Here is a 21,851-nt window from a genome sequence, read left to right as displayed (position 1 = left end):
CCAGGGGCTACTTCTAGTGCAGTGCTCAGGGGTTGCTCCGGATGGTGCTCAGGGAACTACATGAGACTGGAAATCAAATCCAAGGCTCTCGCATCTTACATTGATTTTTTTTCTATCATCTATAATGAACAGTCAAAAGAGAGGGATGAACAGCCCTATGAAACATTCTACCTTGGGGCTGGAGTGATAGCACAGCGGGCAGGGTATTTACCCTGGCGGACCCAGGTTCGATTCCCAGCATCCCATGTGGTTCCCTGAGCACCGCCAGGAGTAATTCCTGCGTGCAGAGCCAGAAGTAACCCTCTTGCGTTGCTGGTGTGACCCAAAAGCAAAAAACAAAAAAACAAAAAACAAAAAACAAACAGCTGTAAGAAATCACACAACCTGGAGATTCTTCTGGCAGCGATTTATTCAGAGACCTTTTCACGCAAAATGGGAAAGAAGAGGAACGAGGGACGGACGAGGAGGAACCCTCTAGCTAGGCAGCTTCCCTCCTTATATACCCCTTGCTGCTTGCTCACGCCCAAGTGTCTGCAGCTGATAGACTAGTGGCGTGACAAGACATCCTGATTCCTCATCAGGTGTTATCCACGAAGCACGGTGCAATCAACAAGAAACAGGTGTCCACAAAGCACGGTCCCGTGGAGGCTCTCCACAGTTCCCCCTTTTTTGTTTTAGAACAGCAAGTCTGCGTAGCGACCTCGGCCAATTACATATTTGCTTTGTCAGGCTTTAATAATGGGCAAACTTTCAGATATGACATTATTTGTCATATACTAAACTGTTGCATCATATTGCTTTCATTGGCCAAGAGGATATACATTTCTCGTGAAGAATAAACCCATACAATGAGCAGAGTATAGGATCCTGAAACAGCTCACAGCACATCCAAAAAGTGCACATGATGAAAAGAATGTTTATTTTTATTTTTTATTATTATTTTTAATTAATTTATTTTTAATTAGTAAATCACCGTGAGGGTACAGTTACAGATTTACACATTTTCGTGCTTGTATTTCCCTCATACAATGTTTAAGAACCCATCCCTCCACCAGTGTCCATTCTCCACCACCAATAAACCCAGTATCCCTCCCACCCCCCAATCCCATCTCCCCCCACCCCACCCTGCCTCTGTGGCAGGGTATTCCCTTTTGTTCTCTCTCTCCAATTGGGTGTTGTGGTTTGCAATAGGGGTATTGAGTGGCTATTGTTTTCAGTCTCTAGTCTACTTTCAGCACACATCTCCCTTCCCACACGTGGTTTCCAAGCACATTTTACTTGGTGTTCCCTTCTCTATCTGAGCTGCCTTTTCCCCCAGCATGTGAGGCCAGCTTCCAAGCCATGGAGCCAAACTCCTGGTACTTATTTCTACTATTCTTGGGTATTAGTCTCCTACTCTGTTATTTTATATTCCACAGATGAGTGCAATCTTTCTATGTCTGTCTCTCTCTTTCTGACTCATTTCACTTAGCATGATGCTTTCCATGTTGATCCACATATATGCAAAGTTCATGACTTCATCTTTTCTAACAGCTGCATAGTATTCCATTGTATAGATGTACCAAAGTTTCTTTAACCAGTCATCTGTTCTAGGGCACTCGGGTTTTTTTCCAGATTCTGGCTATTGTAAACAGTGCTGTGATGAACATATAAGTGCAGATGTCATTTCGACTATATTCTTTTGCTTCTCTGGGATATATTCCCAGCAGTGGTATTGCTGGGTCAGAAAAGGATGTCTAATGGGGCCGGAGCGATAGCACAGTGGGTAGGGCGTTTGCCTTGCATGTAGCCGATCCGGGTTCGATCCCCAGCATCCCATATGGTCCCCCAAGCTCTGCCAGGAGCAATTCCTGAGTGCAAAGCCAGGAGTAACCCCTGAGCATTGCTGGGTGTGACCCAAAAAGCAAAAAAAAAAAGATGCTTAAAATTAAACTGAAATAATAAATATGCATAAAAGTGGGTTACTAAGACTAGGGATGGATTTTATTTTTTGGGGGGGGGTGCTTATGAAGCAGTGTGCAGGAAACCGGGGGCTCCTCCTGTAATTCTTATTCAATCAAGAATGCACTACTTCTCCATCCTGGGTCCTGAGTTCCCTGGTGATGCTCAGGGAACCAGGGGTGCCAAGATTGAATGCGGGTCTGCCTTAGCATTAACCCTGTATGATCTCGCCCTTCTGTTTACATTTTTGTTCTATTTTTGGGTCACACCTGGTGGCGCTCAAGGACTATTCCTGGATCTGTGCTCAGGAGAAAGTGACTTTGACAGTGCTCAGGGGACCATAAATGGAGCCTGGAATTGAACAGGGTCACAATTGCAAACAAGTTAAGTACCTTAACCCCAATACTATCTCTGGCCTTTCATTATTTTGTTTTTTCATTTTATTTTCTTTTTAAGCCACACCTGGAAGTGCTCAGGAGATACTCTTGACTCTGTGTTCAGAGATCACTCCTGGCAGGGCTCAGGGGACCATATGGGATTGTGCTGAGGATAGAACCCAGGTTGGCTGAGTACAAGGCAATTGTCGTAACCTCTGTATTCTCTCTCCAGTCCCATGTTGCCTGTTTTATAGTTACATTCTCTTTGGAAAGAAAATTCTGTTCAGAAATTTCTCTATGTATAGTAGATACAAATCCTTAGTTACATATGTGGTTCACAAATTGTCTTTTTTTTTTTTTTTAGCACAGCTTGCCTTTCCTTTTAACTGTCTAAACAGAATCTTCCACAGAGCAAGACTTTAGTTTTACTGGTCTTATTTTATCATTTTCCCTCATAATGAATCAAACTTTTGGTAACATGTACAGAAATCTTGAGTAACCCTACTTCCCAGTATTCATTTCTTAGGATTGCTGTAATAAATCATCACCATTGGGTGAGTTAGAAGAGTGAAAACTGGGCTGGAGAGAGGGTAAGGTGTTGCTTTACATGCAGTTAACCCCCAAACCACATACAATCCCCTGGTACCACCAAGAACAATCCTTGAGCACAAGCCAAGAGTGAGCCCTGAGCATCACTGGGTGTGGCCCAATCTTCCCAAATTCCCCAAATCACTGTATCACTGTCATCCCATTGCTTGTTGATTTGCTCAAGTGGGCACCAGTAACGTCTCACCATCGTGAGACTTGTTGTTACTGTTTTTGGCATATTGAATATGTCATGGGTAGCTTCCCATGCTCTGGTGTGGGGGTGAGATGCTCTCGGTAGCTTGCCGGGATCTCCGAGAGGGGCGGAGGAATCAAACTCGGGTCGGCCGAGTGCAAGACTAATGCCCTACCCGCTGTGCTATGGGGAAAATTATTTTGCTTCATATTGGGGTGAGAGTATTTATTGTTTTCATAATGATTCTATTTCCTATTGGTTTAAAATATGCTAATTATATTAATTAGTTTGCATGATTTTTTGCTATTATCTTTGTTTCTCCGGGTGCACATTATTCACATTTGCTGACGTTGTGACCTATGTCAGATCATGTCAACACTTTGACCTAGATCCTCTTTTCTACAGTTTCTTTAGTATTCCTGATACCTAAAATGACATTCTGAGGTTCCCCCCTTGCTAGATAGAGTGTGCAAATAGGAGACCATTTGCAGACTGTGCTCAGGGTTGCTCTTGGTGGTGCTCACGGGACTGTCTGTGGTGCTGAGGTGGACTGCATGCAAAGCAAGCACTTTAACTTCTCTCCAGCCCAATTTTCCCTTTTCTAATTCACCCGATGGTGGGGACCTAAAGGTGCTGATTGAGGATGCATGCAGGAAGAAGCTGCTGAGAGTCAACAGTGGCGGTGACGTGGGCTGCAGGTTCGAGGGCTCCAGCAGGCCCCAGCACCTCTCTGCCTTTGCTGATCCTACCTTTCCAAAGAGATGGTGGCAGATTTCTTTTTTTAAAAAATTAATTAGTTAAATTTTAATTGAAGAGCCATGAATTACAAAGTTACCAAGTTATTCATGGCTGAGTTTCAGGTGTACAACGTTCCAACAGCAATCCTTTCACCCGTGTCCACTTCCTCCCACCTGTGTCTCCAGTTAACCTCTAGTCCCCCAGCCTGCCTCTATAGTGGGCACTTTGTACCGCCTGTCAGCATTCCATTCTCCAGCAGAGTGGCCACTTCCTTCCACCAATGTCCCTAGTTACCCTCCCGTCCCCCGGTCTTCCTCTATGGTAGGCGCTTTATACTTCCTTTCAGCATTCCGTTCTCCTCCAGAGTGGCCACTTCCCTCCACTAATGTCATAGTGGACCTTCCCTTCTCCACCACCCCTCCCCTGTCTAGTGGCAAGCTTCCTGTTGGAAACAAGTTCTCATGCTCTTTGTTTCTGTTGTGTCTGGCATTTGTTATTTTTCTACTAGGCTTCTTCATATCCTGCATAGGAGAGAGATTATCCTGTGTCTGTGCCTCCCCCTCTAACTTCATTCAGTATGGTACTTTCTAGACCTATTCATGTATCAGCAAATTGTATGACTTCATCTTTTCTTACAACTGAGAAGTATTCCATTGCGTGTATATACCATAGTTTCTTTATCCAGTCACATGTTCTTGGACACTTTGGCTGTTTCCAGATTTTGGCTATTGTGAATAGTGCTGCAATTAATGAACATAGGAGTGCAGATATTCTTTTTTGCATTGTGTTTTTGGGCCCTTGTGGTATATGCCAAGCAGTAGAGTTGCTAGTTCGTATGGGAGATTAATAGCTAGTTTTTTGAGGATTGTCCATATTGTTTTCCCCCAAAGGTGGACCAATCAACATTCCTACCAGCAGTGGATGAGTATTCCTTTCCCCACCTCCGCATTCATGCCAACACTTGTTCTTTTTGATGTGTACCAGACTCTCTGCAGTGAGATGACATCTTGTTTTGATTTACATTTTCTCTGGTGACTAGCTATGCAGGCCATTTTTTCATGTGTCTTTTGGCCATTTGCATTTTTTTCTTTTTCTTTTTTGCTTTTTGGGTCACACCCTGGTGATGCTCAGGGGTTATTCATGGCTCTGCACTCAATAATTATCACTGGCGGTGCTTGGGGGACCATATGGGATGCTGGGGATTGAACCCAGGTCGGCCACATGAACGGCAAACACCCTACTGGCTGTGCTTTCACTCTAGCCCCGTTTGTACTTTTTCTTTGAGGAAGTTTCTGTTCATTTCTTCTCCCTAATTTTTGATGCTGTTGCATTTATTTTCTTGTAAAATTCTACCAGTGGCAAATTTTTGAACTAATAGTATTTGGTATCAGGTTCAAGGACACAAGTTCATTTAAAAATATTTTTTTCTTTTTGGGTCACACCCAGTGATACACAGGAGTTTCTCCTGGCTCTGCATTCAGGAATTACCCCTGGCAGTGCTCAGGAGACCATATGGGATGCTGGGAATCGAACCCGGGTTGGCCGCACGCAAGGCAAACGCCCTACCTGCTGTGCTATTGCTCCAGTCCCCACAGAAGTTCATTCCTAAACTATTAATTTAGAGTTGCCTGTATAAACCATTATTCCAAAACGTAAACAGCAAAATGGATAGTTAACATCTAAAGTTGCCTAGATGATGTGTAGTTGTAGTTAAATTTTTGGAATAGATAAAGAAGTATTTTTCTTTCCAGTCATTATAGGGAGTTGAATGAATGCAGGATTTGCTTACATTTTCATTTTTGGCAAATTTTCTGTTTTGTTTTTGTATCTTTTAAAAAATGGTGATTTGGGGGGGCTGGAGCAATAGTACAGTGGGTAGGGCATTTGCTTTGCATGTGCCCGACCCAGGTTTGATCCCTGGTATCCCATATGATCCCCGAGCACCTCTGGAATAATTCCTGAGAGCAGAGCCAGAAGTAACCCCTGAGCAATGCCGGGTGTGACCCCAAAACCTAAACAAATAAGTAAATAAAATTAAAATGATGATTTTGTATTATTTAATTAAGATTGTTTTCAACATTCACAGATAAGCAAAAAAATCTATGCTAAGATTCAATCATATTTTTGAGAAATTAAGTTAGATGATCTACTGTTTCAGTATTCTAATTCACATGCTCAGGAGTAAATGGTCACATTTATTTGATTATTTGATTCTAGGTAGTAACAGTTTTTGTCTTGGGAAGCAGCCTGGAGGTATTCCTGGCTGGAAGTTTTTCAGTTAGTCTGTAAACACATTCTCCACAGAATCACCTCCATCCACTTGATGGCCTCTATGGTGGAGAACAGATTTCCCTGAGGCTCAGAATGACAGACTTTCCCAACGTCACTGGCTCACAGCACAGGCTTGATGTTGCTTGGAGGCCAAAGGCATTCCACCTTGTGCAATAGTTACAGCCTCCTGTAACCAGCTGCATTCCCATGAGGTCAGATAAAAATGCTTTTCATGTCAACCCTAAAACTGCCCTGGAGCACAAGGATGAATCTTAAAATCTCAAAGTCCATCAGGAGGTATGTAGGACATGAGGTATGAGAGTACAGATTCTGTAGACAGATTTGGGCTCAAATGTTGGCTGTTCACTTTGCATAATTCAGTTGAATATGAGTACCTCAGGCATTAATAGCTGCCTCCAAGTGAAGAATTATTAGGATCACTCACCTGATCATTGCTTCAACATTTATTATTGTTTACCTTGAATCTGGCTCCATTCTGCAGCCTCAGGGACGCCCTACTGAATGGATCAAGAGCCTGCTCTAATGACATTTATATTCCAACACAGAGACACAGTAGTAAACAAAAGTAAATAAGAAAATGCCACAATAAAATCAAAACTTGTGATGCCATTGAGAGCTGCCTCAGTTTCCCTTAGTTTCTCCTCTGTCAAACCTACTTGGTAATATCTATGAAGTGTTCTTTTCACAGGTTTCTTTCACAGGATATTTTGTAGAAATGATTGTGGGATTCTTGTCTGGGTCTTGATTGAACACATCAGCATGTGACTCAGGAAAAGGTTCTGATCCTGCCCTTGAAAAACAGAACATGGAGCTGCTAATGAATCCAAGGAGATGAATGTCGCTGTTTGCAGCCCAAGTCTTCTAGGAACGCCTCAGTGGGTGGCAGCTTCTGCTCATTCAAGCTGCCTTAGCCAGAGAATGGCTCCCCAATTACTGGGTTAGGCATAGACTTGAGATGCGGGCAAATGGGGGTTAAGACACAAAAAAAGTCAGCTTTCAAAACCTAATACTGGAGGCTGGAGCGATAGCACAGTGGGTAGGGCGTTTGCCTTGCACATGGCTGACCCAGGTTCTATTCCCAGCATCCCATATGGTCCCCTGAGTACTGCCAGGAGTAATTCCTGAGTGCAAAGCCAGGAGTAACCCCTGAGCATTGCCGGGTGTGACCCAAAAAGCAAAAAAACAAAACAAAACAACCTAATACTGAACTTTGAAACTAGAAAATCTTGAAAGAAGATAGTGTAATATCACACTTCATGTAAAATTTCTGTTTTGTAGAATTTGAATTATATAAAGGTGGTGACTCCATAATCACTTAACACTTCAAGGACTTATTTTGTTTATTTTGAGTTTTTCTTTGAAGAGGGAGGTCCCTCCTGGCAGTGCACAGGGGAACATTTGGTGCCAGGGACTGAATTTGGGTCTCGCACTAACCCCCCGAACTATCTCTTAGGTTTATTCAAGATGTTTATTTTTCTTAATTTATTTTTTGAAGGTTGGGAGGACCACACCTAGTGATACTCAGGGATCACTCCTGGCTCTGCACTCAAGAATTACTTGTGGAGGTTCTGGGGGACCATATGGGATACTGGGTATTGAAAGCAAATTGGTGGTGTGCAAGGCAAGTGCCCTACCCACTCCATCCATTTGGGGGGGGGGTCTTAAAAAGTTTAAGTCTGGGCCTGCTTCCACTTCAACCCAAACACTTCCCTTCACACCAGTTCTCAAAATTACTCGACAAAATTTTTTCTAACTCTCAGGTCCAGGTCAGAGAGTGGAGGACAAGTTCTGTGGGAAGAGGGAGGTTTCTCGAGGTCTCCGGCACCACCGAGCAGTTCTTTGCCGCAAAGAAGTCTTCAGCTTGTGGTCTTTACCCTTGCTCCATCTATTACTGCGGTAGAAGCAAAAACAAGGCTTGGCCTGGGAAGGCCAGTGTGGCCCAAGCTCCACTTGGCCGTGTAAGCCCAAAGTGAGTTGCACCGCGTCCCCTGGGGTGGAGCCCCCGGAGCAGCTGCCAGGGGCCAAGGGCCCGCCCACTGGCAGGCCCGAGACTCTTTCTGGGTTGGCCAATGGGAAAGGGCAACTGTGAGGTGGGGACTGCCCGCCCCCACTGGTAGCAGACTCCCACGGAGGGCCCTCTCCTCCTCACTTCCCGAGTGCAGCCTGGGGGTCTGAGGTAAGGACTGTGGAAGTGGCGGTGTTTGTGGGCAGGGGTGCGGTGGGCAGTGGCGTCTCTGGCTTGGGTGTTCTCAGGCAGTCACCACAGGTGGAGTTTCTGAAGGCAAAACTCAGACCGTGGCAGCCCTCAGGTCTGGGGGTGAGAGTGAAGCACCCTTGTAGGTACAGAGTTTCTTCTCTGATTTCCCCACGACCCCCAAAGAGGCTGTTCCTTCTAGTTAAAACGCCCGGTGCTGAGTTTTTCCCGATTCACTCTGTGGCAGAACGTCTGCTCCAAGGATAAGTTGGGTTCAGTGAGGGGAGGGGTGGGCAGTGGTAGCATTCAGTGAACAGAGAGAAGTTTCAGGAAAGCCCTTCTCAGCTTGCCCGGGGTGGGGGGGGTCCCGATAAGCAGCTTTGGAGAGAGCCTGAGCGAGGAATCCAGCTCCACTAGGGATTCGGCTCAGCGGTATTTTCCGAGTAGGTTCCCTGACCAGGGCCTGGGTGGGGATTCCTCGGGACGTAGGTGAGCGAGTATTGGCATCTGCAGGTAGGAACGGTGGCAGCTACACAGAAGTGAGGGCTAGAGGGTCAAATGAGATCAGGCAAGCAAAAAGCTGGGAGTTAACAGGAATTCTTAACTTAATTTTTGTTGTTGTTGTTGTTGTTGTTATTGTTGTTTTGCTTTTTGGGTCACACCTGGCGATGCACAGAGGTTACTCCTGGCTCTGCACTCAGGAATTACTCCTGGCGGTGCTCAGGGGACCATATGGGATGCTGGGAATCGAACCCGGGTCGGCCGCGTGCAAGGCAAATGCCCTACCCGCTGTGCTATTGCTCCAGCCCCTCTTAACTTAATTTTTTAAAAAGAGTTAAAATTTGGGGGCTGAAGCAATAGCCCAGCTGGTAAGGCGCTTGCCTTGCACGCAGCCGACCCAGGCTGACCCAGGTTCGATTCCCAGCATCCACATATGGTTCCCTGAGCACTGTCAGGGGTAATTCCTGAGTGCAGAGCCAGGAGTAACCCCTGAGCATCGCTGGGTGTGACCCAAAAAGCAAAAAAAAAAAAAAAAAAGAGTTAAAATTTTAACTCTTAATTTTATTATTTATTGTGGGGACCTCAAGGGTATTCAGGAGGCCTGGAGGTCCCGCTAGGCGACCCTCCTTCATTGGGGCTGGCAGCTCAATGTGAGGGACTGAGGATGTGGTACTGTTCAGATCTGGCAGTCCTGGGAAATCCCTGAACCCGCCCCCGCCCTATGCAGTGCTCAGTGGCCTTTGGGGGCGCACTGTGTGGTGCTGGGAGTGTGGGGAGGATGATGAAGTGCTGGGGACTAAAGCAGCGACGTCTGCACGCACCTTTCCCTTGCGCTAGCTCTCTGGCCCCGGAAACTTATCTTTTAGAAGATGTTTTCTCATGGTGAATCAGTTTAAAAAAAAAAAAGAAAAGAAAACAAGAAAATGTTTTCTTCCCCGCCCCCCTTTTTTGTTTTTTTGTTTCTGGGCCACCCCAGTGGTGCATGAAGGACTATATGAGCTGCCAGAGGTTGAACCGGGCCCAACTGTGCAAGGCAAGCACCCTACCGACTGTACTATCTCTCTGGCCCTAGAAAACTTCTTCCAGAAGAGACTAGATTTCCCGGGTCTTTGCTGAGCCACAGAGATCCCTGCTTGTTGGGCTCCTGGCCCATTTGGCTGTAGACACAGAAGTCAGAGGGATGGCTTTTTTTTTTTCTTTGCTTTGTGGGTCACACCCAGCGATGCTCAGGGGTTATTCCTGGCTCACGCACTCAGGAATTACTCCTGGCAATGCTTGGGGGACCATATGGGATGCTAGGGATCGAACTGGGTCGGCCGCGTGCAAGGCAAATGCCCTACCTGCTGTGCTATCACTCCGGCCCGAGGGATGGCTTGTAGAGACCAGCTAAAAGCTGTGGGTCTCTGGTTTGAGGAGAAGACCTTTTTTTTTTTTTTTTTTTCAGCTCAAGCCTCAAAAAAGACTGTAGCTGCCTCACTTCTGGTGACTCCCTCCAGTAAGCAGTGAGGCTGGCTCTTCCCCAGACAGTGGGGAGCAGGGGAGGATGCTGGCAGAAAACTCCAAAGTCACATGAGGGTGTGAGCTTAGTCCTCTGTGCAGAGCTGAGCAGACGGCCTGTGGCCTCCTTGGCAGGCTCACACTTTCGTCCCCTGGGTTTTGAGGTGTTTTCAGGGAAGACACGGGACTTGCTCCTTGTCCTTTCCAAGCTGGCTGAGGGCACAGACCCTTCACCCACCCCCTTGACATGTCAGAAACCAGTGTTCCCAGACACTTGCAACATCTCTATTGCAGCTGGCTGTACCAGCCCCAACGGGGTTAAAACCCACATCACGGTCTCTTGAGTGTCAGATTGTTTTCTCTGTAGAAGAGTCAGACACAGGGCAGAGGGGAGGTGGAAATGAAATGAGGTTTAAAGTCTCTCAAGTAATTTATACTCTGAAAAGCCCTTGCCAGTTTCAGATTGTTCTCTGTCTCTGATCCCACATGATCTCATTTAGCAGATGAGGAAGCCGAAGCCGAGTAGCCCTGGGGGGTGCTTTTTAGAAGTTTAGAAATGTGACAGCTCGCTGGTTCAAAAGGAGGAACAGGAATCTCTCGGGGATCACCACCTTAATCTCTCAGTTTCCTCATCCTCATGACCTCATTGGACTCATTTTCCTTGTGTAATGGAGTTCCTGTCAAGATGGAAATAAACAACGTCTTAATGCTTCTGGCCTGGGAACTGGCTTTATGGACCTAGTGAATGCCTCCTTCTCCTCCCTCTGTCAAACCTCCAATTTGTGAAAATCTCCAATTTGGGTAGGGAGAAGAGGGTTTCTTTTTTTTCTTCCCCCCCCCTCTTTTTTTGCGTTTTGAGCCAAGCCACATCCGGCAATGCAGAGGAGCCACTCCTGGCACTGCACTCAGGAATTACCCCTGGAGGTGCTTGGGGACCATATGGTATGACCATATGGGATGCCGGGGATCGAACCTGGGTCGGCCGCGCGCAAGGCAAACGCCCTACCCACTGTGCTATCTATTGCTCTAGCCCCCGGGAGAAGAGGGTTTCTGAGATGCTTTTCAGCCTATGGGGACTATATGAACTGTGCTAGAATGCCCTTTTCTGCCGGGAGAATTGGGACCAGATTTGGCAACCTCTTTCCTCCCCATCACTTTGGTTTATGCCAGTCCCAAACAGGTCCTGCTGCTGTTACTGAAACTTCAGTGGGTCAAGGAGAAACTTCTTGTACATCTTAACATATGAGACTGAAGGATAACAGTGGGCCAGAGGACATTATGGTCACCCTCATGCATCATTAAAAGTGGGGGCAAATTTATTCCTATGCATGATTTTCTGTAAATAAAAGTGAGTGTGGTAGAAAGAAAGCAGGTTTGGATTTTAAACTGTAGTGCTGCTCTCTTCTGTTTGTCCTCTTTTTTTTTTTTTTTAGCTTTTTAGGTCACACCCAGCGATGCACAGGGGTTACTCCTGGCTCTGCACTCAGGAATTACTCCTGGAGGTGCTCGGGGGACCATATGGGATGCTGGGAATCGAACCTGGGTCGGCCGCGTGCAAGGCAAATGCCCTACCGGCTGTGCTATTGCTCCAGCCCCAGTCTTCTACTTGTTCTTCTGGGGCAGAAGTTACTAAAGATTCCTGGTTCTCTGATTTGTCTAGGAGGGACCTGTCTGCTGTCCTGGGGCTGGTGGGTGTGGCCTCCAGAACAGGTGGTTCCTGAACCTTCATTTGCTCTCCTTCTCTTCACACCTCTGTGGGGAACGCATTATAAGTTTATGAAACATCTTCACTTTCATCAATTGACTTTCATAATAATATTGTGAACTACGCTTATGATTAATTTTAAGTCACATCTTTAGGCAAAAAGGATGAGATCTGGGAAGGGGCAGTTTAATCACCCAGTGAATTAATGGTGGTGTCTGTAGTAAAAGGCAGGTTAATTTCACGATAATTTGGAGGGTTTTGTGGGTAGGTGGTGTCTCAAGCTCTGCTTAGGAGACCCACGACCGTCCTGGTTATCCTTACCAGCTGGGATATCCTTGCTCAAGGATGCAGTATGCTTGAGTTCTATGGTGTTCGGGGTAACTGGGAACCCCTGGCAGTGCTGGTGATCTTTAGGAACACATATGGCAGTACTTTGGGGACCATGTGGTGGTGGGGATTGCACCAGGGTCAACCGCATGCAAGGTCTAAACTCTGTTCTATCACTCCAGGTTCTGGATGTTTTAAAAATACTGATTTGGTGGCCAGAGAAATAGTACCATGGGTAGGGCACTTACCTTGCATGCGGCAGTTCCAGGTTCTATCCCTGGATCACCAGAAGTGATCCCTGACCACTGTAAGCCAGGAGTAAGTCTTGAGAGTCACTAGGTGTGCCCGCCCCTGCTTTCCTCCCCCAAATCCCCCAAAGTAAAATACTGCTTTCTCTTATCTCCCTACCTCCTGGAATAGAATTTTAAAAAGTAGATGTGTGGTCATGATGGTTTTTCCCCTCTCCTCTGGGCTATACCTGAGATCCCAATTATTAGGCTTCTGAAAATTAGAGTTTTATTTCCAAATCATCTCTCTTTACCTCTGGGATCTTGGACAGGTTATTTCACTTCTGTGAAGTCCACTTTTCTCACCTATAAAATAAGTATGGTTGTAACTAGCACTGATTAAGTGCTGACATATGCTAGATATTGTACTGAATTCTTTATGTAGATAAAGTCATTTAATCCTTCAAGCACCAGAGGGTTGAAACAACCTATTTCACTCAAGCACTGAGATCATAAGACTTCTTGCACCCAATCTTCCTTTTTCTCTTTCTTTCCTTCTTTCTTTTTTTAATTTAAATTTTATCTTTTTATTGAATCACCATGTGAAAAGTTACAACGTTTTCAGGCTTAAATCTCAGTCATACAATAATCAAACACCCATCCCTTTACCAGTGCACATGTCCCACCACCAAGAAACCCAGTATACCCCCATCCCACCCTCCCCACCCCCACCTGTGTGCCTAATGATTTTCACTTTACTTTCTCTTTACTTTGATTACACTCAATATTTCAACAGAAAACTCACTATTATTATTTGGAATTTTCCCCAACAATCAGACCTGCTGAAAAGGCATCATTTCATAATTTGTTTTCCATTGCAAGAGCATATGAGGTCATGCGGCTGCAATAGCGGCCATGCGGTTTTGGATTTCTGGTATTTTAGTAATTAAGTCCAGAGAAATTTCTGCCAGAAGTCGCATCATTGCAAGCTCGTACCTCTGTTTAGTGGACCTTATAAGATGGCGGTCGCCATGCCGCTGCTGGGGAAAGGAAAGGCCAAGAGAGAAAAACCTTTCCCCTCCTGGGGCGGCATGGGGCCGTAGCTTAGTTCACAGTCTAGAAGCATTTCTGCAAGAAGCTGCTGGGTGCCAAAAGTAGTTAGTTGGCCTCTGGGATCATGGGTGTTCAGGAACAAAGGAGCTGTTCGTGTGTGGCCGCTCAGGGTCACAATGGGCGAAGAGACTCCTTTCTTTCTTTCTTTCTTTCTTTCTTTCTTTCTTTCTTTCTTTCTTTCTTTCTTTCTTTCTTTCTTTCTTTCTTTCTTTCTTTCTTTCTTTCTTTCTTTCTTTCTTTCTTTCTTTCTTTCTTTCCTTCCTTCCTCCTTCCTTCCTTCCTTCCTTCCTTCCTTCCTTCCTTCCTTCCTTCCTTCCTTCCTTCCTTCCTTCCTTCCTTCCTTCCTTCCTTCCTTCCTTCCTTTCTTTCTCTCTCTCTCTCTCTTTCTTTCTTTCTTTCTTTCTTTCTTTCTTTCTTTCTTTCTTTCTTTCTTTCTTTCTTTCTTTCTTCCTCTTTTGTTCTTTCATAGTGCTCATGGGCTACTCCTAGCTCAGTGCTCAGAGGTCTTTGCTGTGCCTGAAGTTGAACTCTGATTTCCTGTATCCAAAGCATATATTCTCTCTGGCAACTGCACTGTTTCTTATAATGGTTGGGATAGGGTCAAGGATAGCTCAATGGACTGGGGCATATGCTTTGCATCTAGGACTTTGGGTTCAACTCCTGGCACCCAAGTAGCCCCCAAGCACCAGGTTAGGGGGTGAGTTCCCAACAAAGTGCATGAGAATTAAGATAGTAAATGAGGTAAGGACTTTACCAATGGCATTCTACAAAGAATTAAAAGTGGGATTTGGGATTTAGCTTAATTATCTATCTTTACAGGCATAATAAAGTCTCAGATTATAGTTTCATTCATGCTTTCCCCTAGAAGAAATAGAAGCCTTTTATAATCAAGTGTAACAGTGATAACTAGGCAGACTGAAAATAATTCCAGTTGATTTTAAAATTATTTACCATTTTGCTTTTGGGGCCACACCCCATCAGTGCTCAGGGATTACTCTTGGCTCTGCACTCAGCAATCAGTCTTGGCAGGCCTGGGGGATGGCCATCTAAGGCAGGGTATCAGACCCCAGTGGTTATATGTGAGTCATGCACCTTACCTTCTATGCTGTCTCTTTAGCACATTTTAAAAAATTGTTTGGTTTTTGACCAAACTCTGATGGTGCTCAGAACTTACTCCTACCTCTTTGCTCAGGGATCATCCTGGTCATCTTAGAGGACTATATGATCAAACAGTGCCAGGCATCAAACTCAGGTCTGCCACAAGCAAGGCACACCCTACCTAATGTAGTATCTCTCTGGCCCAAGTGATAGATTATTGACTGGCTGAGTCTTGGATCTTTCTCTATGCCTGGCTCTGTGCTTAGATATGAGGCATTCGAGGAGTGTTGTCACATCATCACTAAAGCCACAATCTTATGAGAAAATTTTGCAGACAAGAATTAATGTTGAATATTGGACATTTCAGGGCAGGAAGAGTTTGGGTGGGGGTCAAAATTTGGTGGGCTGAAATAGAAAAAAATTTTCCTGGAAGAGGTGAGGAGAGAGAGAGAGAGGTGGGGGGGTAAAGGGAGAGGGAGAAGGGTAAAGGAGGGAGGGAGAAAGAGAGAGAGAGAGACAGAGAGAGAGGAGCATCTCAGGGGTGGGCTCTGCTGAGATGATGGCAACCCTGCTTGCTAGACTCTGAGTGTGTTGTGTGTGTCTAAGCCGATGGTGCAATTTGGGTTTCAGGACTCAGGATGCTGCTGCTGCGAGCTCTTCTGCTGCTCTTAGTCCTGCCTACCCATGGCGAGGACATTACAGGAGAGGAGCCTGGAGTCCAGCTCTCCCCACCCAAGGGCTCCTGCACGGGTTGGATGGCGGGCATCCCGGGGCATCCTGGCCACAATGGGTCCCCCGGCCGTGATGGCAGAGATGGCACACCTGGAGAGAAGGGTGAGAAAGGAGATCCAGGTAAGTAGAACTTGGGACATTTCTCCATCACTGAATTTTCCTGTTTGAAAATGAGACTCCAGAATAATCTAAGGACACTGGTTATTGATTAAGGTCAAGCCCTAGGGAAAACAAAACTTGAAAAATGTTATATGACTCATAAGCAAACTCAAGTGGATTTTGATTTAGCTTTCCAGGGTTGAAAATAGTTGGTATAATAGCAAGTACCTTTGATGGTTCTCTATTCATGTAACCTCCCTAACTGTCTTTCTCATTCCTGGTTTCATTTACTCCTATTCCCAACTTGTTTATATTCTTGTTTTCATTCATTTCCACTTAATTCCCATGGCATTCAATGCAGTGACATTCACACACACTTAATGCATGCTTACTAAAATATTGACAAGAATGTTCTAGTTAAGAAGATAAATAGAATGTATGGACCCTATAAGTGATTATGTAAGAAAATCTACTCCAAATATGCCAAATTGAATGTTGACAAATACCTAAGGTATGGAACAGGGAGAAAGGTACTAGTGCCAACCTGGATAAGCAATAAAGGTTTTAAGGAGAAGGCAGGACTTGGACTTAACTTTGAAGAGTAGGTGGCCAGAATAAAGGAGGATGGGCATTCTTGAGAGGTGGGACAGAAGAGCAGAAGTATGACTGGTTGAACAGTACAAAAAAGGTTGGCAGGGTGGAGGGTTCTTCGATGGATATTAACATGTGATAAAATTGGAGATAAAATTTTGGGTGCCCATTGGATCAATCTCTGGAGAATTATAGAAGAAGAAGGCTACAGCTCTTTTGTTTTGGGAAGTCCCATTGGTTTCTCCCCTCCCCTCCCCTCCCCTCCCCTCCCCTCCCCTCCCCTCCCCTCCCCTCCCCTCCCCTCCCCTCCCCTCCCTTCCCCTCCCCTCTCCTCCCCTCCCTTCCCCTCCCCTCCCCTGTCTCCCCTCTCCTCCTTTCTCTTTTCTTCTCCTGGCATTTGGGTCATACCCAGCTGTGCTTAGGGTTTTCTTCTGACTCTTTTTTTTTTTTTGCTTTTTTTTGGGTCACACCCAGCAATGCTCAGGGGTTACTCCTGGCTTTGCACTCAGGAATTGCTCCTGGCAGTGCTTGGGGGACCATATGGGATGCTGGGGATCGAATCCAAGTCGGCTGCGTGCAAGGCAAACGCCCTACCCGCTGTGCTATCACTCCGGCCCCTCTTCTGACTCTTAACTCAGGGATCACTCCTAGCAGGGTTTGGGCCAGCTTGGCCATTTGCAAGGCAAGTGGCTGTACTAGCTCCCTGCACTCACACCCCCAGTTGATTTCTTTTCTTTTTTTTTTTTTTTGAGTTAGGTTGGGTTGTAAATAGAATCACAAGGGAAGTGTTTTAGGCTGGAAGTAACCTACGCAGGAGTTCTTTTCATCATGGTCACTAAAATCTTATCGATAATTCTCTAGGTCTTATTGGTGACAAAGGTGACACTGGTGAAACTGGAATAACTGGGATTGAAGGTCCTCGAGGCTTTCCAGGAGTCCCGGGCAGGAAAGGAGAACCTGGAGAAAGTGCCTTTGTGTATCGCTCAGCATTTAGTGTGGGATTGGAGAACCGGGTCACAGCCCCCAATATTCCCATTCGCTTTACCAAGATCTTCTATAATCAGCAAAACCACTATGATAGCACCACTGGAAAATTCCACTGCAACATTCCTGGGCTCTACTACTTCTCCTACCACATAACAGTCTACTTGAAGGACGTGAAGGTCAGTCTCCACAAGAAGGACAAGACTGTGCTCTTCACCTATGACCAGTACCAGGACAAGAACGTGGACCAGGCTTCCGGCTCAGTGCTCCTCCACCTAAACTCAGGTGATGAAGTCTGGCTCCAGGTGTATGGAGATGGAGAGAATAATGGGCTCTATGCAGATAACATCAATGACTCAATCTTCACAGGCTTCCTTCTCTACCATGACACTGAATGATCACCACTAACTCCTAGTCACCACCAGCCCAGGTTTTCAGTGTAAAGAGACTGACTTTATCTGCTTGAAGGGCTCTGAATATTATTGATGCATTTACTCCATTCATTCATCCAATACCTAAGAAAAAGAAACAACCCACAAACTATGTGATACGTCCTAATATGTCCTAATATGTAATATATTTCTGGCCTTAAAGACCTATGTTGTAGTGGAAACAAAAGGGTAATAACATATACTGAAGAGTTTTTACATACATGACAATAAAGTCCTTGATAATGTGATTCTGTGCCATGTTCCTTTGTATGTTACTTACAATTCTTGTTAGGACACAGGGAAAAAAAGTGATCTACTTTCATACTTGGAGTCCTGAGTCACATTTAAGATCACATGTCACTAAGCAGCTGAGTTAGAAAGTCAAATCAAGGTCTTTTCTTTTTTTTTTTTTTAATTTTTTTATTGAGTCACCATGTGGAAAATCAAGGTCTTTTCTATTCGACGGGATCATTTATTTTGTTTGGTTTTGAGTCAGACCTGTCTATTCCTTGGCTCTGTAGTCAGGGATCACTTCTGGCAGTGCTCTAAGGACCACATATGGTACTGGAGATCTAAGCCAGCTCAGGTGTATGCAAGGCAAATGATTTACCCTACTGTGCTATCTCTCTGGCTCGTACATGGTGCCATTTTATTTTATTGAATGAATGATTTTTTTAGGGGGTGGGGGCTTATTCTGGCAGTCATCAGTGACTATTCCTGACTATGTGCTCAGCAGTGACCCATGACAATGCTGGGGCGGGAGTGGGGATGGCATAGTTGGTTGCTAGAGTTTGTAGCCATTGTGGCCACATGCAAGGCAAATGCATGTTCTAACTCTGTGTTATCTGTGTTATCTCTTTTGCCAGCAGTACCATTTTTTTTTTTTGTACAGCTGGTGATGTTCAAGGGTTACTCATGACTGCACTGAGGAATCATTCCTGGTGGTGCTCAGGGGATTATACGGGATGCTGGTGATCGAATGTAGGTTGACTTCGAGCAAGGAAAATTCTCCACCTACAATAATATTGCTCCATCCCCTGGCAATACCATTTTAAACACCCTTAGTGGTGTTGGTGGGGCTCTTTCACTCAGCTCATCTGAGGTCCTTTGAATTGTCTTTTGTCATGAATTAACCCTGTCTCTGGTACATTTCCCCCTAAGAAGTTCTTTCTGTCTCAGTTGGATTATTCAGTGAGTAGAAAACCACCATGTGCTCTGACTTTTCTATCTTTCCTCGTTTGTTTATTCCTTTGACCCAGAATCCCAACTTCATCTTCATATACTGAGATCTCCCTTGTTATTCAAATCACCTGGTCAGGAGGTTTTTTGAATGTGTTATTTCTTTCCTTAAAATCATTCTTGAGGGGAGCTAGAGCAATAATTCAGTGGGTTGGGCCTTTATCTTGCATGAAGCCGACCTGGGTTTGATCCCTGGCATTCCAAATGGTCCCCCGAGCACCGCCAGGAGTTATTCCTGAGTGCAGATCCAGGAGTAACCCCTGAACATTGCCAGGTGTGACCTAAAAAACTAAAATCAAACAAACAAATGAAAAGAACCAAAGAAAATTGTTCCTGAGCAATGCAATGTGTCCCTGTGCCCTTCCCCTTCATGTGTTTGTTTGAATGAGTGCTCAGGTAGAGGCGACATTCTCCCACCAGGCTAGGGGAACCCACATGAGCTTGACAAAGGCCTCATGAAGACCAAGCCTTTGAATCTCATATTTATGAGATTTAACTCAACTTGATCTCTTCATATCATTATTTACAGGAAAACATTTCATTTTAGAAACTCCCTGGTTTTAAGTGTCCATCGTCTTCCACTGGAGAGTTTTAATATTGTCCATGGAAGTTTGGGATGTCTGTACTTCCTAGAGCTAAAGAATTTTCCCTCAAGGGTATAGTTGAGTCTTCACAAATATAAAACCCACAAAGGAATTCGGAAACCATCCTCTCCTGGGCACCAAGCGGTCTCTGGGGTCTCTTGCATCTATTCTTTTTCTTCCAGAATTGAAAAAATAGTAAATTGCATAATAAACAAAGAAAATCCTGAGTGGGGGAGTAGTTTAAAGAGCATGTTTTGCATTCTTTTTGGTTTTGTTTTTGTTTTTTGGGTCACACTGGGTGAGTATCCTAGGGGATACTCCAGGCTCTGCATTTAGGATTACTCCAGGTGGTGCTCAGGGAGCATATTGGATGCTGAGGATTGAACTAAGATTGGCTGTGTGCAAGGCAAGCACCTTACCCAATGTACTACCTCTCTGACCCATTTTAGCTTCAAAATGTTTATTATTTCACATTGCAACTTTATATCAAAATATCAAAATTTACACCTTAAATACATACATTATTGTCAAATATTACTCTAGATAAAAAGGAAAAAATTATAAGTGGTAGCCCAGCAAGCTACCAAGAGGATCCCGCCTGCACAGCAGAGCCTGGCAAGCTACCCATTTCGATATGTGAAAAACAGTAACAAGAAGTCTTACAATGGAGACGTTACTGGTGCCCACTTGAGCAAATAAATGAACAACGGGACGACAGTGCTACAGTGCGGATAAGAAACATTAGTTTGATATTCTTCAAAGGTTCTAACAAAAGTAGAGTTAATATCATTCAATATTTATAAGTGGAAAATGTATTTTTTGCTTAGTCAAAAATTCAGAACATTTTTACACGCATATTGCCTTTCATTAAGTTATTATAATTTCTATTTATAAAATCTTTTCTTATAAAATGGTGTATATTATTTTCTCAGTAAAGACACTATCAAGCTTTGGGGCTGGAGCAATAGCACAGTGGATAGGGCGTTTGCCTTGCACGCGGCCGACCTGGGTTCGATTCCCAGCATCCATATGGTCCCCTGAGCACTGCCATGAGTAATTCCTGAGTGTAAAGTCAGGAGTAACCCCTGTGCATTGCTGGGTGTGACCCAAAAACCAAAAACCAAAAAAAAAAAAAAGAGACACTATCAATCTTTAAAGGTAGAGTCATTCATATCAAAACTCCCCCTCTCAGTTTTAGAGAAAGACATGGGCTTTAGAGGGAGTGAAGGACTAAATCTTATGTAGCCTGGACCCTATTGGCGAATGACAGAATGCCCAAATCAAACTCATTTACGCAAACTAAGAAAATGTATTTCCCGGGGGCCAGAGAGGTAGTCCAGTTGGTAAGGTGCTTGCCTTGCATGTGGTCGACCAGGCTTTAATCCCCAGATGGTCCCCCAAGCACCGCCAGGAGTGATTCCTGAGTGCAGAGCCAGAAGTAACCCCTGAGCAATGCCCGGTCTGTATGGCCCCAAAAGAAAAGGACAAAAAGAAAAAATAAGAAAAAAAGAAAATGTATTTCTGCGTAACAGAAAATAACACAGCTGTACTATCCTTTGGTTCCATCTTCCGCAGTGCAGGCTTTACCCTGGAGTCTGCGTAGCATAGTTCTAGCCTTTACCACAGAACATCAAAGCACCTTCCCAATCACACCATCTGGTCAAAGGGATATTTCCTTTTTTTTTTTTTTTGGTAATTCCCAAGGAAGAGAGAGAGGACACGCTTTCCCATAAGAAGCCTCCACAAATAACTGCAAGCATCTCTGCCTCTGACCCGGGTGTGTTTTCTGATCAATTACAGGCGTCACCAAGTAGGAATACCTTTTCTGGTTGATGTAAGTGGATTATGACTCCTATTGGAGGGAAGGGCTATTTTGCCTAAAGCCAAGCCGGGGCATGGCTTTAGAAGTAGGAGGATGGATGACAAAAGTAAAAATACTAGTTCGCACAGTTCTCAACGAATTCTTTGTACTATGTTTGAGCTTTCTCATGTTTCTCGAAAAGATAATCCCAGAAAATTGCTATTGATTTTCTCTCAGATTTCAGCAAATAGCTAATGTCTAGCTAATGTCTGGCAGCGCTTCAAACTTCACAACCTCTCATCTGGTTGACATGGCAATCCTCAGAGCTATGAGATGTGTCACATCACTTCTAAATTCTTTGCAACAGGGTCATTTCTTTGTGGAAACGGAGGACACTCTCCTGTGAGAAATACTGTCAGGAAGAAATTGTGGCTATGCTTTTAGGCTTACTGTTTTGATTAGTCTAATTATAAATTTTTGTATTTTTCTTTAGTTCTCTCAGATTTTTTGGTACGTGCAATTTGGAATGTTTTTGTTAGGTGTGTACACACTTAATCTTGGCTGGTCGGTTGAAGCTACCCTGTTTATGTAATTAGATC

At 44.7% G+C, this 21,851-nt stretch overlaps 1 protein-coding gene across 1 annotated transcript; it reads left to right on the top strand.

Moving 5' to 3' along the window:
- The first annotated feature begins 8,221 nt into the window (after positions 1–8,221).
- Positions 8,222–17,876, top strand: ADIPOQ (adiponectin, C1Q and collagen domain containing). The gene is made up of 3 exons (XM_004603251.2): positions 8,222–8,305; positions 15,422–15,643; positions 17,075–17,876. The coding sequence occupies exons 2-3, from the start codon at positions 15,430–15,432 to the stop codon at positions 17,593–17,595; spliced, it is 735 nt and encodes a 244-aa protein (XP_004603308.1). The 5' UTR covers positions 8,222–8,305; positions 15,422–15,429; the 3' UTR covers positions 17,596–17,876.
- The last annotated feature ends 3,975 nt before the right edge of the window (positions 17,877–21,851 follow it).

This window comes from Sorex araneus, chromosome 2, assembly GCF_027595985.1.
Source record: "Sorex araneus isolate mSorAra2 chromosome 2, mSorAra2.pri, whole genome shotgun sequence".
NCBI classification, from domain to species: Eukaryota; Metazoa; Chordata; class Mammalia; order Eulipotyphla; family Soricidae; genus Sorex; species Sorex araneus.
This window is presented reverse-complemented; position numbering and strand designations above follow the sequence as displayed.